Source organism: Schistocerca cancellata, chromosome 6 (assembly GCF_023864275.1).
Source record: "Schistocerca cancellata isolate TAMUIC-IGC-003103 chromosome 6, iqSchCanc2.1, whole genome shotgun sequence".
In the NCBI taxonomy this organism is placed as follows: domain Eukaryota; kingdom Metazoa; phylum Arthropoda; class Insecta; order Orthoptera; family Acrididae; genus Schistocerca; species Schistocerca cancellata.
Window position 1 is genome coordinate 441,693,478 of NC_064631.1, and position 15,779 is coordinate 441,709,256.

A 15,779-nucleotide genomic window follows, 5' to 3' on the forward strand; every position below is an offset into this window, starting at 1 on the left:
ATTGGCCGGCCGCCAGGCGGCGCAGCTGGGCGACGGCAGTAGCGACAGCTCAGCCGCGTACGCACGTCCGCGGCAGTGGCTCCGCAGCAGCGGACTCGGCGGTCGTGCGTCGTGCGTCGCGTGGCCGCCTCCGCTCCGTCCAGCTCGCATACTTGCGCCGGTGCGTCGGTGCCGAGCGCCGGCCGCGTCTGTCGCCGTTGCGACACCGCACGCCCGCGGAGGCGGCCCCGTCCTTCAGCCGGACCGCGCCGACCTGCCAACCGCTCGTCGGCGCGTTACGCGGCCGCTTCCTCGCACACTGCCAAGCTTTGTTACCCGGCCAAGTTGCGCAGCCCGCGAGCCGCGGTTATATGAGCACGCGCTAGTGCCATCCGTCACCTCCCGCCACCTCTCGATCCCACCTGATGGCCCTCCCTCCTCCGTCCCCGCGTCGCGACTGCTAATACACGCGGCGCTTCCACCTCCAACTAGCTGCGTCATCAATTCCCTTAAACCACTCCACCTGCATGACAGCTGTGCTTTTTGGTGTAGTACGTAATCGGTTTATTCCATCACTTAGGACCGGCGTCAACCGCAATGTCGACGTTACGTGCGTCGTCTGTATCACCGCCCCTCTTCTTGGAAGATTCGCAGACTTCGAGCGACACAGGTACTGTGGCTGTTACTGCAATTAAGCGATCTCACCGTAGGTGTTCTCTGTAATTGCTGCGACAGCGTCTTCGCTAATCACGTGTTTATACTGCGGCGGAACCATTTGTAGCTCCTCGAGTGAGCAGGAGTTCTTTCGTCCATGATGATTACATCCAAGCTACGCGTGATCTGTTAGATTACCCATGCTGCTGCCTATACCCAGTGGCGTAACTACAGTTGGAGTCACGAACGATGGCGGTCGTGTGTAGGCTTGTTCTGCGCATCTAAGTCACGCATTCTCAGACAGCCACTGGGCGTTCAGTAGTGTTCTAAACACTCTGCTGTGAGTGTTGTAACCAATGCGAACCTTAAACGGTATCGTAGCCAGTTATTTGGTGAATTTTTGTTCCATTTATTGTGAGTTGTCATCACTGTTGGAGTAGTAAGCGACAAATTCTGCATAAACAAGGGAGACAATTTGCGGAATACACGATTTTTTTCAAGCGAAAATCACATATTTTGGGCGCACAACAGCTGTCGTTTGGAACAGGTAACTGTGCGGTTCCCGATGGTGCCTAGACCTCCGCGAACCGACATCGTTAGTGACTCTGACTATAGGATACGGCAGCCGGGGCGTGTGTCTTGGGCCCGAGTCCCGTGGGAGGTGGTGGGGCTGCAGTTTTGTGACAGGCGAAAATAGCCAGAAATGTCGAAAGACAAAAGGAGAAAGTGAGGGGCAAAGAGGGACGGGGAAGAAAAGGAAAACAGATTGGAGGGCGCTAAAATGGGAAGGGGTCGGAAGTGTACGAAAGCGAATCTTGAAGACTTTCGGACAGGACTGTGTTCAGCAACAATTCTGCAAGACCTACCTCTCCCTGACAGAGAGGCTCGGTTCTTGGTTTTACCCACATGGTGCAGCCACTCTCGTTAAACCAAGAGAGGCAACGCTAAGAGAGTGCTTTTATTGTTGGGTTTCTTACAGCTTTCCATTGATCAGCAATGAAACTGAAAACGGACCCGAGTTATTTTTGCAAGCAATGCAAATTTGAGCTGTGTTATTCCATCTTTCGATCCATCATAGAAAAATGAATTCTCGGTACCTATAGCTGTTACTTCAGCGTAAAGTCATGTTGATCTCAATAAACCGGCCAACTACCGATGATGTTCAAACAAAAAATTGGGAGATTTCAGGTGGGGGAAATGGTGGGGGCGCAAACTCTAAGTTTGCTCTGGGCACCTGTTATCCTACAGTAGCGCCAGTATCTACAACACATACCCCCCACCCTCACTACCGCCACACCTCGCCAAACCGTTTTCACTTATGGAGTCTGGTATACAGAGTTTATATTCATTACAGAATTCTCGTACACTACTAAAAGTGAAGGATAACCATCAATTCTCCGGAATAAGATAACTTTTTCGTGTCGACTGTAAAATTTAGTTCTTGTGGCATGTCACGTCTCGACACTGACCAACTCATTTATATCACAAATGGCAATTTTAGAGTCCCGCTTCCCTCTGGAAAGTTTCTTCGGGCGCCCATGCTACAGCAACATGTTAACTATTCATACACCAGAAGTCAAAATACTCTGGCGCGTCTTTCAGTAACCGTTTCCAAAGATGGCTGTCAGACACAGAGTTAAAAGTAAAGTAACGTAAGATAGTCGAGTGAAGGAAGTCATAAAAAACAAGTTTTCGATGACGTTGAGCCAGAATCGTGTAATACTTTTTAAAAAAGTAAAACGCCGTTTGATTGTGTATTATGTTTACCTTTAGTACTATCCGGATTAGGCTTTTATGGCACTATCATGTGCACTGCTAAAGATTGCCAAACCATTATTAAGTAATTATGCTTATCCATTACGGATATTTTAGAACCGTGACTGTATACTGAATGTAAATAAGTTATACACAACTGCAACCAGTAACTTTTTTGAATAATAATGCTTTATTCCATAAACCGGTTTTCAAACCTTTTCAGGTTCATCTTCAGATGGTTTCGGGAGGATCCGGGAAGTTACATCATTACTGGTAGTAGCATAATGCTGGGTGCTGGTTCTATGGCAGAAAGATGGGTCATACTTTAATGTATCGCCATGACTATAGCTTATCTGTCGATATGGATGTAAATTTAGTTTTTACTTACTGTGACATGGACGCAGACACATCCGAAAAAAGCCGCCTATACTGTCACAGTAAGTAAAAACTAAATTTACATCCATATCGACAGATAAGCTATAGTCATGGCGATACATTAAAGTATGACCCATCTTTCGGCCATAGAACCAGCACCCAGCATTATGCTACTACCAGTAATGATGTAACTTCCCGGATCCTCCCGAAACCATCTGAAGATGAACCTGAAAAGGTTTGAAAACCGGTTTATGGAATAAAGCATTATTATTCAAAAAAGTTACTGGTTGCAGTTGTGTATAACTTATTTACATGCAAATTATTAAGTAATATTCGTTAAGGCAGACCGAAGAGGGTAAACAATACATGTCTTTAAGATTTAACTGTCAAAGAATGTAAAAAAAATAAACAGGGTGCCATAGAGAATGGTTTCCTCGTCAAAAGAGCTCGTTTGGTATCTCATGAAACTGTTTTCCCAAATTGTTCAGACTTCTAAAAGGAGACGTCAAAAAGTAAGTTACACGTTATTGCAGCCCGCCAAGTAACTTTTATTTAATACTGTATTACACACAGAAGTTACACGACACCGTTTCAACAGTCTCCAAGCCTCTGTAAACAACTATCGAAACGTTCTACCAATCCTTCAATTCCTTGACGACAGGAATTTGCTCGTTGGCCACGGAGCCATTTGAGAACCGCTGTGTGAACGTCCTCAGCCTTTTCCTCACAGATATTCTTTCAACTTATGGAAAAGATGGAAATTGATGTTGCACGATTTGGACTTAACGACCAGCGTCATCGATGTCTGTGCAGGCCTGTCAAATTGTTAGCACCTTCTCACTGTGGGTGAACGTGACATTGCATTTGGTGTATATACCGCCAGAATTTCACAGTGAATCTGTGTGGTATTTAGACATTCTGCCCACAATAATCATATTTTCCCGCGTACTTCAACTTTGGTATACTGTAGCAGTTGTCGCGCCATTTCAACCGCACACCGTGATGTGATGCACCTGTTGCACGTTCCGCGGCAGAGCTGACTCTGCTGGAAATCCAGAACTAGTGCTCTCTTCTGACCGTGCGACACTTTACTTGTGCAATGATCTTAGCGTGGGACGACACATGTAATTTGCTTTTTAAAGTCCCCTCACAAGTCTGCGGAAAAGCCCTCTGCGAAAGATGGCGCCGATTAGTCAGAAGTCTTTTGCACAAGTTTACTTGCCACTGAAATCGGAAAAATTTGTAAGGACCGACAGTACTGCAACACGAGTAACGGACTATTGCTGGTGTTTTGGGTATTAGGCAGAGGCCGGCCGGTGTGGCCGTGCGGTTCTAGGCGCTTCAGTCTGGAATCGCGTGACCGCTACGGTCGCAGGTTCGAATCCTGCCTCGGGCATGGATGTGTGTGATGTCCTTAGGTTAGTTAGGTTTAAGTAGTTCTAAGTTCTAGGGGACTGATGACCACAGATGTTAAGTCCCACAGTGCTCAGAGCCATTTGAACCATTTTTGAACCATTAGGCAGAGGAAACGATTAGCACCGTATGGGAAGATACGGAGGATAGCTTCAAATCAGTTACGAGGCGGCTGAATATGTCAAGAAAATGAAAGATACATTTTGCCCATTTTTTTCCATCGTATATTTCTGTTCTGCTCTGTCTGGTCGCACAATTGTCGGCGTCCTTCGGTGGTGCCTGATTTCATATGTTTGCAGCTATTCCATTATGGGCGTTTGACTTTCAAACACAAAGCTGTGTTGCAGTCGCACGCTCTGAATCATGTTCCTGAAGTCCCTCTTGACGCCAGGAGATTTTGTAACTTGTGCTATCTTCATCATTAGTTAAATTTGAGTTTTGTATACTTGTTAGTAATTCTTATCGTGGGTCGTTAAAATGTATATGTGGAGTGTTACAACGTTTGTCTATAACTTACCAGGATTGATACAGGAGATAAAAGGATACACACTTTTAATGTGCGAAAAATGTCAGAATATTTTTCTTCTTTGAGGGTCCTGACTGATGTGTTCCGGTTAGAGCTTACCTCTTGACCAATACGCTGTGTGCATAAGGTTATCTTGTAAAATTCTCTCGGGCTTCCAGCCGTTCAAGTGGTTTACGATCCACCAAGTACTCCTCGACCATTGTCAAGAGGTGAAAAGTTCCTTGTATCGAAATGCTGCCGCAGCAATTAGTTCCGATGTTGACGCAATTAATTCTGGCATTGGGGGGAAGGGGGGGTGTGGAGTACCTCAACATTCGATAGGTAAATGCCTTAGTGATGAAGTGCGGTTTGGGGAAGGACGAAGAGATGAACGAATCACTTGTAAATTCTTCACTGCAGGTAGTAGTCTGTGCTGGATCTGTTGTTTGTGAAACAGCTGCCCGTCTGGAGATTTTTAGTAGATTGACGGATTGATGCGTTGTTGTGGTCTTCAGTTTGTAGATGATATGATTAGGCTCTTCACGCTCATCCTATGCAGCCACCTTCGCCTTTGAATAACATCTGCAGCCTACGTCATCTTGAACCTGCTGACTGTATTCAAGCCTTGGTCTGCCTCTGCAGTTTTAACACCCCTCCCCCTTCCCCCGTCCTCCTCACATTCCTTGCATTACCAAACTGACTATTCCTTCATTCCTCAGAATGTATCTTACCAATCGGTCCCTTTTTTAAGTACTTTGTGCCACAAATTTCTTCTCTCCCCCCCTCCCCCCCCCCCCTCACCCCACCCCAATCGATTCTGTACCGCCACATTAGTTATTCGATCTACCTATCTAATCTTCAACAGTCTTTTGTAGCATCAAATTTCAGAAGCTTATATTCTCTTATTGTCTGAATTGCTTGTCATCAAAGTTTCACTTTCGTACAGGGATACAACGTATATGTATAAATCCAGAAAATACTTGAATTTACATTCGATGTTAAAGAACTTTTATTTTTCAGAAACGCGTTTCTTGTTGTTGCCGGTCGTCAGTTATTTTGTTGCCCAAATAGCAAGTTTCAGCGACTACTTTCAATGTCTTATTTCCCAACTTACTTCTGTCGGCATCATGTGATTTAATTCGACTACATTCCATTAACTTAGTTTCACTCTGTTGGTGTTCGTCATACAACTTCCTATCAAGACAACTGTTCCTGCAAGGAACATGGCCGATTTCGTTCGCCATCCTTGACACAATCCGAGCTTGTGTTCAGTCACTAATGACCTCGATGTCAGGACGTTAAACTCAATCTCCTTTCCTTCCTTGTTCCTGCAAGTCTTTTTCCTTCTCTCACAGATTTACAGTGTCCTCAGTAAACCGTAGCTTGTCACTCGCAGAAGTCATTTGTGCACTGAAGCCAGCTTCAGCTTACAAATAATAGCAAATAATTTTGCACGTGGCAGTTAGAACACTTTCTCAATACATAACTCACCCTCCTCAGGTTCCTATTTATCTGAGTCTTCTGTTATGCTGTTATGTGAACAAACTGTTTTTTATGCTCACCTTAAGTTCTGGCTCAATTCTCTCTCTCTCTCTCTCTCTCTCCCTCCCTCTCCCTCCCTCCCTCCCTCCCTCCCTCCCTCCCCTCCTTTCCCTTTACTACAGTAGCACACATTTTAAAGCATGAATATTTAGTTGTGTAGTCACGAAGTCCGCAGCTCGTTGTCGTGCGGTAGCGTTCTCGCTTCCCGCGCCTGGGTTCCCGGGTTCGATTCCCGGCGGGGTCGGAGATTTTCTCTGCCTCGTGATGACTGGGTGTTGTGTGATGTCCTTAGGTTAGTTAGGTTTAAGTAGTTCTCAGATCTAGGGGACTGATCACCACAGCTGTTAAGTCCCATAGTGCTCAGAGCCATTTTTTTGTAGTCACGAAACTTTAGCTCTTAGCTGTTTACGTTCTCGTGTTTCCTTCTCAGCCACTAGGCACGTGTGAAAAAAAATTAACTCTCCATGAAATCGCGCTCATGAGTACGGATTTTAGTTCAGATGTGAAATTCAGGTTTCAATCTGGAATATGTTGCTATTTGGTTAGAGCAGGAGGGGGTTTAAATCTACCTTTGCTGAATTATCCGTGGTTGAACTAAATCGTTGCAAGCAGAAGTCGGGATGATTCATTCAGGGAGGTGATGTGATAACGAATAAAAATGTTTTCACTTTCATTGCTGTTGTGAGAAAAATATGTGAATGGGCCAGTTCTTACAAACTGAACGCCAAAATGTGATACTGATAACGTTCTGCCAGTCACAGGGAGCACATGTTTCACCTTGAACCACATACGCTGTGCTTGGCTGCGACGAAGTTACGTAAAACGGTATCGCGGCGTAAGTTGCCCGAGAACAGGACTAACGGTTTCGTTTTCTGAGCAATTTTTCTGTGTCTACCTCTAAAGAGTAGACACTTTTCGTTACATGGGACATCTTACTTTTAATTTGTTCCAGTTTATAAAAGAAAATCTTTCAGAAATGCAGTCGAAAAACTGATTGCGTTACTAAAAACATAACATAGCTATCACAAAGTAAAATATATAAACTCAGTAGCAGGTAGGAAAAAAGAAAGTATCTACAAATATTTTCACAGGCATTTATATTCTATTGTTTACGAATTTCTCTGCTAGTTACAGCATCGACACTGTGCCTAATTATGAAAAGTGATGTTTGTGAATAAAGAACATAACTTAGGAACAGCAACCAGGCATAGGTAACGCCATCAAAACTAAAGACGTTTACTCTTGTAATATGTGTTGTGGTATTTTAGTAACGTTACACACTGCGATGATCCATCTTTGTGTTTAAAACTGAAAAATCTAGTGCAAATGCTTTGAAATATTAGGAGGCTTACTGTAAATAGCCATGCACTTGTTAACTAATCATCGAAGAGTCATGTGGCGTATGTCCGATGTATAATTGTCGAACATTTGGAATGAAATTTTTAGAATGTACTCGTAGTTAGTTGCTTATGTGCTAAAGGTGCAGGTGTATAACTAATTCATAAACTACGTAACTAGCACCAGTTTCACATCATGTGTACCACAAGGTACAGTATCGGAGAGCGAAATGCGTATTCCAACCTCGCAAGCGGAATGAAAAGAGCAACCTCAGAAACGCCCACGTGTTGAAAACATACGTCATATTAAACTGTTAAATGTAGGATAAATATGCTCTCATAGCATGTGTATATCTAATTAAAAAGTATATTATTACACATAGGGCGAATGAAATCCTCGGACGATCACGCATTACCCTCGAATTTCTTATTCGCATCTAAGGATAGCCGTTCATCGAAGTAGCACAGAAAAACACTGTCTGATGGCGTTTGGTAATATCCGATTTACTCTATCTAGGCATTTTAGAATTTATTTGCAACAAATCGATTATGGTATGAATTACATGTATAGAGGGTAAATCTGGAATGCATAGAATCGTTGGCGTATAAGGGAACCGTTATTGACTATTTATACTTGCTATTTGCTAACTTCGTATTTTCAGCCATAAAATAACGTAAGATGAAAATTGTTCATCATATATCTGTACTGCGTTCTAGCTCACAGAAATATGTAATTCAAGGAAAGCTACACGCAATTGATTCTACAAACATACTACCGTAAGTCAAGGAATAAGCTTTCGTTTGGAAAGTCAAGGAATAAGCTTTCGTTTGGAAAACATACTCTTGATATGGTGGACTGTTGTTATAACAGCATGCACTTTATAAAGGAGAGTTAGAATTCACTATTAGAGGGGCAACATAAAACTATTAAGTAGAGAGAGACCAAATATATCTTAGTGTATACGAGGAAAACTCTTCAAAATAGGAAGTATAACTTCTTTTCTTTCTTTTGTTACTTAACATGTTGATGACGTATATATGTTAGCAGTTTCATAACAGTGAAATGAGTTAATAATCTTGGTTTAAATGGACGTAAAAGTGGAAAAATATAGAATTCGAGTCTCTTTTGTGTTTCCAAGACTGCTTGGATGAAATACAATAAAAATACTTGGGAGAGTATATTTAAGTGCACCGAACATTTGAGGGTGAAAGAACCCAAGTACTGGTAGAATGTGTTTTGTTTGTACACTACACATTTATCCGCATGTTTCTACCCCTCTGACAGCCAGGGATTTTGAGAATCCATTAGGCAGCTTGTAACCATTTGGTGGAACCAAACATCGTTGAGAAAGTCCTCGGGCTGTCTCTGTTCCTCTGTTATATTCACTGATCAGTGCGGTATTGTGACTGTTGTCGCCCCTGCTTTCGTGATGCACTGAGCATCGGTTAAGATGTTTGTTAGCCTCACTCATCCTGGAGAAGCGACAATCAAAACCCCATCCGTCCATCCGCGCCTAGATATCACATAAATCGATTTAGTCGAATGCCATGATGGTTCCTTTGAAAAGGTGCCGGCACATTTTTTTGTCGCCATCATTGTCCAGTACGAGATCGTACTCTAACGACTTTCTAGGCGGTCGAGCGTTAACACTAACGTTGAGTGCCTTTCCTCCCTCTCGTGAGCTTGTGTTGACACGCTTTTTAGCATCAACAGATGCGTTTATTAGTATACTGATTACTATGTTTCGATGTAGTTTTCCAGGCAAATCTTGCTTCCATATGGTGATACGTGTGTTTCACAATACAAAGGCTATTACAGCAAGCAGATTTTAATCTGCACAAGTGAGTAGCAAGTTCACATGCACTTAGTCTGCCGTAGCGTTGTACTACTTGGCAGGAAAATGTGCTTCTCCTGGTGGTTTTGATCGACACACTCGAAACAGGTTGTCATTGATTCACACCAGCCTTGCCGCCAAGTGGCAGGATGGTTGACGCCATCTCGAATGGAGCAGATCGAAGTTCTGGAAGGAGTAGCTCCACTCGACCTCAAATGAATAATAGCGGCCAAATTCGAAAGGAGCAAAGTGAGCACTGGTGACAAACACCCACTTCGGGTCCGGAACCTGTTGCTCACCGTCTTTGCAGCACGAAAAGCTTTCTCAAGTACCGCCCCTTAGTGAAATTAAAGACAGAAAAGAGACTTCAACACTGGCAAGGCAGAGCTCGACGTAATTGGACACCACTGAAATAGACGCCAACATGCATATTACTTAATCGTCTTCGCGTACGAACTGACCGAAGTAAAACTGCCATGTCAAAAATGAAAATGGAGGCTGATGACCAAGACGTATCCTGTGGATATTGTGCTGAGCAGACGATGAGACATTTGCTTCACTGCCCCTTTTACACTCTCTGCTCAGCCATAGATAGTGACGCAAGAGGATCTAGCGTCAGCAAGCCCAATGGCGGTGCACCTTGCATGGGCGCTGCACTTAGTTAAATGGTTTTTCATCAACAGGCCAAGGTCTGTATTAATGTTCTAAATCCAGTTTAGATAGTGGAGCTTATGATGACCGCTAATTAATCCAAAATTCGTTGCAAACTATGGCATTCCCCAAGTCACTGCTATTTTAAACTGATCAAAGTTCAACAGCTAATGGTCATGACGCGCGAAGCTTATCAACCTGTATAACAGCCGCCTTGTTACAATTTTATCTCATTTGTGGAAGTAAGAGTGTTGATAACATGTACACTCCTGGAAATGGAAAAAGAACACATTGACACCGGTGTGTCAGACCCACCATACTTGCTCCGGACACTGCGAGAGGGCTGTACAAGCAATGATCACACGCACGGCACAGCGGACACACCAGGAACCGCGGTGTTGGCCGTCGAATGGCGCTAGCTGCGCAGCATTTGTGCACCGCCGCCGTCAGTGTCAGCCAGTTTGCCGTGGCATACGGAGCTCCATCGCAGTCTTTAACACTGGTAGCATGCCGCGACAGCGTGGACGTGAACCGTATGTACAGTTGACGGACTTTGAGCGAGGGCGTATAGTGGGCATGCGGGAGGCCGAGTGGACGTACCGCCGAATTGCTCAACACGTGGGGCGTGAGGTCTCCACAGTACATCGATGTTGTCGCCAGTGGTCGGCGGAAGGTGCACGTGCCCGTCGACCTGGGACCGGACCGCAGCGACGCACGGATGCACGCCAAGACCGTAAGATCCTACGCAGTGCCGTAGGGGACCGCACCGCCACTTCCCAGCAAATTAGGGACACTGTTGCTCCTGGGGTATCGGCGAGGACCATTCGCAACAGTGTCCATGAAGCTGGGCTACGGTCCCGCACACCGTTAGGCCGTCTTCCGCTCACGCCCCAACATCGTGCAGCCCGCCTCCAGTGGTGTCGCGACAGGCGTGAATGGAGGGACGAATGGAGACGTGTCGTCTTCAGCGATGAGAGTCGCTTCTGCCTTGGTGCCAATGATGGTCGTATGCGTGTTTGGCGCCGTGCAGGTGAGCGCCACAATCAGGACTGCATACGACCGAGGCACACAGGGCCAACACCCGGCACCATGGTGTGGGGAGCGATCTCCTACACTGGCCGTACACCACTGGTGATCGTCGAGGGGACACTGAATAGTGCACGGTACATCCAAACCGTCATCGAACCCATCGTTCTACCATTCCTAGACCGGCAAGGGAACTTGCTGTTCCAACAGGACAATGCACGTCCGCATGTATCCCGTGCCACCTAACGTGCTCTAGAAGGTGTAAGTCAACTACCCTGGCAAGCAAGATCTCCGGATCTGTCCCCCATTGAGCATGTTTGGGACTGGATGAAGCGTCGTCTCACGCGGTCTGCACGTCCAGCACGAACGCTGGTCCAACTGAGGCGCCAGGTGGAAATGGCATGGCAAGCCGTTCCACAGGACTACATCCAGCATCTCTACGATCGTCTCCATGGGAGAATAGCAGCCTGCATTGCTGCGAAAGGTGGATATACACTGTACTAGTGCCGACATTGTGCATGCTCTGTTGCCTGTGTCTATGTGCCTGTGGTTCTGTCAGTGTGATCATGTGATGTATCTGACCCCAGGAATGTGTCAATAAAGTTTCCCCTTCCTGGGACAATGAATTCACGGTGTTCTTATTTCAATTTCCAGGAGTGTATATGAACGGCGCAATAGTTGCGAAATGTGCGGAGTGATATGGCATATTGTATCGGTAATCAAAATGCGCTGTACTGTCTTGGAGGGCCCGTGAAGTTCTGTCGTAGTGGCAACGACACGGAGGGGCAGCGCGACTCATTTAGAACGACAGAGCACGCGTCCTAATGCCGGCTCGGCAGTCCGACGTAATGGTCTGGCCAGCTGCCAGCCGTAGGTAGGCCCTGAGGCTTTGCCAGCGCCCATACACGTACACACTCCGCTAAGAGAACCGGAAGACCGCCGCCACGGTTCTGTAACGCGCACGCTAAGGCTGATGGGTCAGGTGATAATATAATTCGCCGCCAGATTTTTCAAATTAGTCAGCTACTTTTTTGCAACACGCGCGATACACATACACTCGCTTTTGTAGTTACGTGAAGCACAACTAGCCACAAATCCTCACAGCGATTAAGATTTCATATATGGGTGACATTATTCCACTCTGGGGGCGATCTAAGTTGACGTGACAGTAGAAATAACGAACTTCAAAATGCCACGATGCGTTAGTAGAACGTTTATTCAAATTACCTGTTTCGGCAAATGTATGTTGCCCTGCACTTCGAATCATCTCGTCCGTATGTACAATAATTTGTGTCACGTAATAAACAGACATTCCAAGAACATGCGAGAACACTATATATGCTTTTCAAAGGCAAAAAAATCTCTATATACACTGCTGGAAATTGAAATAAGAACACCGTGAATTCATTATCCCAGAAAGGGGGAACTTTATTGACACATTCCTGGGGTTAGATACATCACATGATCACACTGACAGAACCACAGGCACATAGACACAGGCAACAGAGCATGCACAATGTCGGCACTAGTACAGTGTATATCCCCCTTTCGCAGCAATGCAGGCTGCTATTCTCCCATGGAGACGATCGTAGAGATGCTGGATGTAGTCCTGTGGAACGGCTTGCCATGCCATTTCCACCTGGCGCCTCAGTTGGACCAGCGTTCGTGCTGGACGTGCAGACCGCGTGAGACGACGCTTCATCCAGTCCCAAACATGCTCAATGGGGGACAGATCCGAAGATCTTGCTGGCCAGGGTAGTTGACTTACACCTTCTAGAGCACGTTGGGTGGCACGGGATACATGCTGACGTGCATTGTCCTGTTGGAACAGCAAGTTCCCTTGCCGGTCTAGAAATGGTAGAACGATGGGTTCGATGACGGTTTGGATGTACCGTGCACTATTCAGTGTCCCCTCGACGATCACCAGTGGTGTACGGTCAGTGTAGGAGATCGCTCCCCACACCATGATGCCGGGTGTTGGCCCTGTGTGCCTCGGTCGTACGCAGTCCTGATTGTGGCGCTCATCTGCACGGCGCCAAACACGCATACGACCATCATTGGCACCAAGGCAGAAGCGACTCTCATCGCTGAAGACGACACGTCTCCATTCGTCCCTCCATTCACGCCTGTCGCGACACCACTGGAGGCGGGCTGCACGATGTTGGGGCGTGAGCGGAAGACGGCCTAACGGTGTGCGGGACCGTAGCCCAGCTTCATGGACACGGTTGCGAATGGTCCTCGCCGATACCCCAGGAGCAACAGTGTCCCTAATTTGCTGGGAAGTGGCGGTGCGGTCCCCTACGGCACTGCATAGGATCCTACGGTCTTGGCGTGCATCCGTGCGTCGCTGCGGTCCGGTCCCAGGTCGACGGGCACGTGCACCTTCCGCCGACCACTGGCGACAACATCGATGTACTGTTTGAGACCTCACGCCCCACGTGTTGAGCAATTCGGCGGTACGTCCACTCGGCCTCCCGCATGCCCACTATACGCCCTCGCTCAAAGTCCGTCAACTGTACATACGGTTCACGTCCACGCTGTCGCGGCATGCTACCAGTGTTAAAGACTGCGATGGAGCTCCGTATGCCACGGCAAACTGGCAGACACTGACGGCGGCGGTGCACAAATGCTGCGCAGCTAGCGCCATTCGACGGCCAACACCGCGGTTTCTGGAGTGTCCTCTGTGCCGTGCGTGTGATCATTGCTTGTACAGCCCTCTCGCAGTGTCCGGAGCAAGTATGGTGGGTCTGACACACCGGTGTCAATGTGTTCTTTTTTTCCATTTCCAGGAGTGTAAAAAATCATACACAGTGTACCGAATATACATGCTCCGTTCGCTTAAAAGCCGCTTATAGATGACTGCTACATGAAAAAGCAAGCGAGGGTAGTAAAACCTGGCAGCTCGGTTGAGGAAAATATAAAGAATCGCACCTATACAACGTGTAATTCCATTTGAGAACTGCACAAGGACAGCCTGCCAGCTCCAATGCTTAACCACACTGTCGCAGATTTCTAGCCGCCTCGTTAATCTGACGATCGTGTACATATTGCAGCGTGCAAATATTTCTCTTTAAGCAAAGCTGTTTCATTTTTTCATTTATGTGATATTTCGCTTGAGTTTGTAGGGACATCCTGCAGAACGGTTTACGAATCATACTATTCTCTGGATGATAGAGCAAAGCCTGATTTAGTAATTATACAGAGACGATCAGGCACGACAGAGAGATACACCAAACTCGTCTTCGGTCTTAAGACGACAACGGAGATACGAAGTCCGTTCCTCGCGAATTGACGAGTAGGCGCACCACTGCAGACACTGAACTAGCATTCTGGAAGACGGCGGCTCAAATCCCATTCCACCGTCCAATCAGAAATACCCTCGCATTCTTTTGCTAAATCGTCTCAGACAAATTCCATGATAGTTACTGCATACCATTGTTTCTATATTTGTCTAAAATATCTGGTGTGTCGGTCGTGCGCTTACTATAAATGACTTACACATGTTTCAGTGACAAGCACTCAATAGGTTTCATATATTATTTTCCTGTTTATTTTTTCCTCGTTTTTACGAGACATGTCGTGGCAGCAGAGCGGTTGTTGGGCAGGTGTCTCAAGGCCGCGGGAGCGTTTAAACAGACATTTCGCAACGCTGCGTTTGAAGTGGCAGCATCATTATCCTCCGATCGCTTGCTGCCACATGGCAGCCGCCAAGGACGCAGCCAGCGTCAACTAACGTCATCTGAACAAGCGGGTCGCACGCTGGCACTACTGCCCACAGTGAAATAGGAAACAGCGTTGAAATAGCAATTACGTCCAGTCGAGCCTACTGATATGATAGTCATTTACCACGAATAGGATGCCATTCAGACTTGTTGATAATCGCCGTGCATAGTCTACCATCCCCTCCCATTGCTACCTGGCTATCGTCTGAGTCGACGTGTCTTACAAAAATCAAATATTCCTCGCGTTTTGGAGTTCGTTGTGATTCTACATACGATGCCTTCTTGTGCTGCACAGAGTATCCCAGAAATCTTGCGAGGTGGTAGAAGTTGTCTTGAGGAATAAATCGAGAATGGGAATCTGTGTCTGGAAACGTCATCCAAAGACGCTACAGAGCGTTGACGTTCTAAGCGCTGGCGCCTGCCACTAGGCCACCCCTTAGGCAGTAAAGGTGACTGCACGCTGACATACCGTAGGCAGAACGTCTCGCAATGTTTGTTATTCAGTGATAGCGATTGAGTGCCATGATCACCAGTGGGGAAGATGGAGCTAGCTGCTGCGTAGACAGGCCTTATCTCGTATGAATACGACGTTGTTTCGTTAGTGGGTGACGGTTTCATACGCTGGTTTCAACCTGCAGTTTTTCTCCTGCACACCGAAAAAGACTGGAGATTTTAGAGGGTACCAGGAGAAAAATAAATTAATTTTGGATGGAAACCCCTGTCCGAAACAGTCATCCACCAACGCAACCGACCATCGCATTCATAGAGGCCTGTCTACGCAGTAGCTAGCTCCATCTTGTCCACTAGTGAGCTTGGCAATCAGCCGAAACTACTGAATAACAAACAGTAATGCGAGACGTTCCATCTACGGTCCGTCACCGTCAAAGTCGCGATTGCTGCGGTAGGGGTGGGACAGTGGCAGGTGCGGTGCCAACAACTTCGATGTTTTGTAGCGTTGCTGGATATTCCCGAACTCGGTTTCCTA

General features: G+C 46.5%; 1 protein-coding gene across 5 annotated transcripts in view; it reads left to right on the forward strand.

Annotated features, from left to right (window-relative positions):
• LOC126190768 (hepatocyte nuclear factor 4-gamma) overlaps positions 1-15,779 on the forward strand; it is a 218,508-nt gene that overhangs the window by 48,616 nt on the left and 154,113 nt on the right. For 3 of the 5 annotated variants that reach the window (XM_049931290.1, XM_049931291.1, XM_049931293.1), the window contains exon 2: positions 560-649. The exons of the other annotated variants lie outside the window; for them this stretch is intronic. In XM_049931290.1, coding sequence (XP_049787247.1) covers positions 560-649 — 90 coding nt within the window. The remainder of the gene's footprint in view (positions 1-559; positions 650-15,779) is intronic. 5 annotated transcript variants of the gene reach the window in all.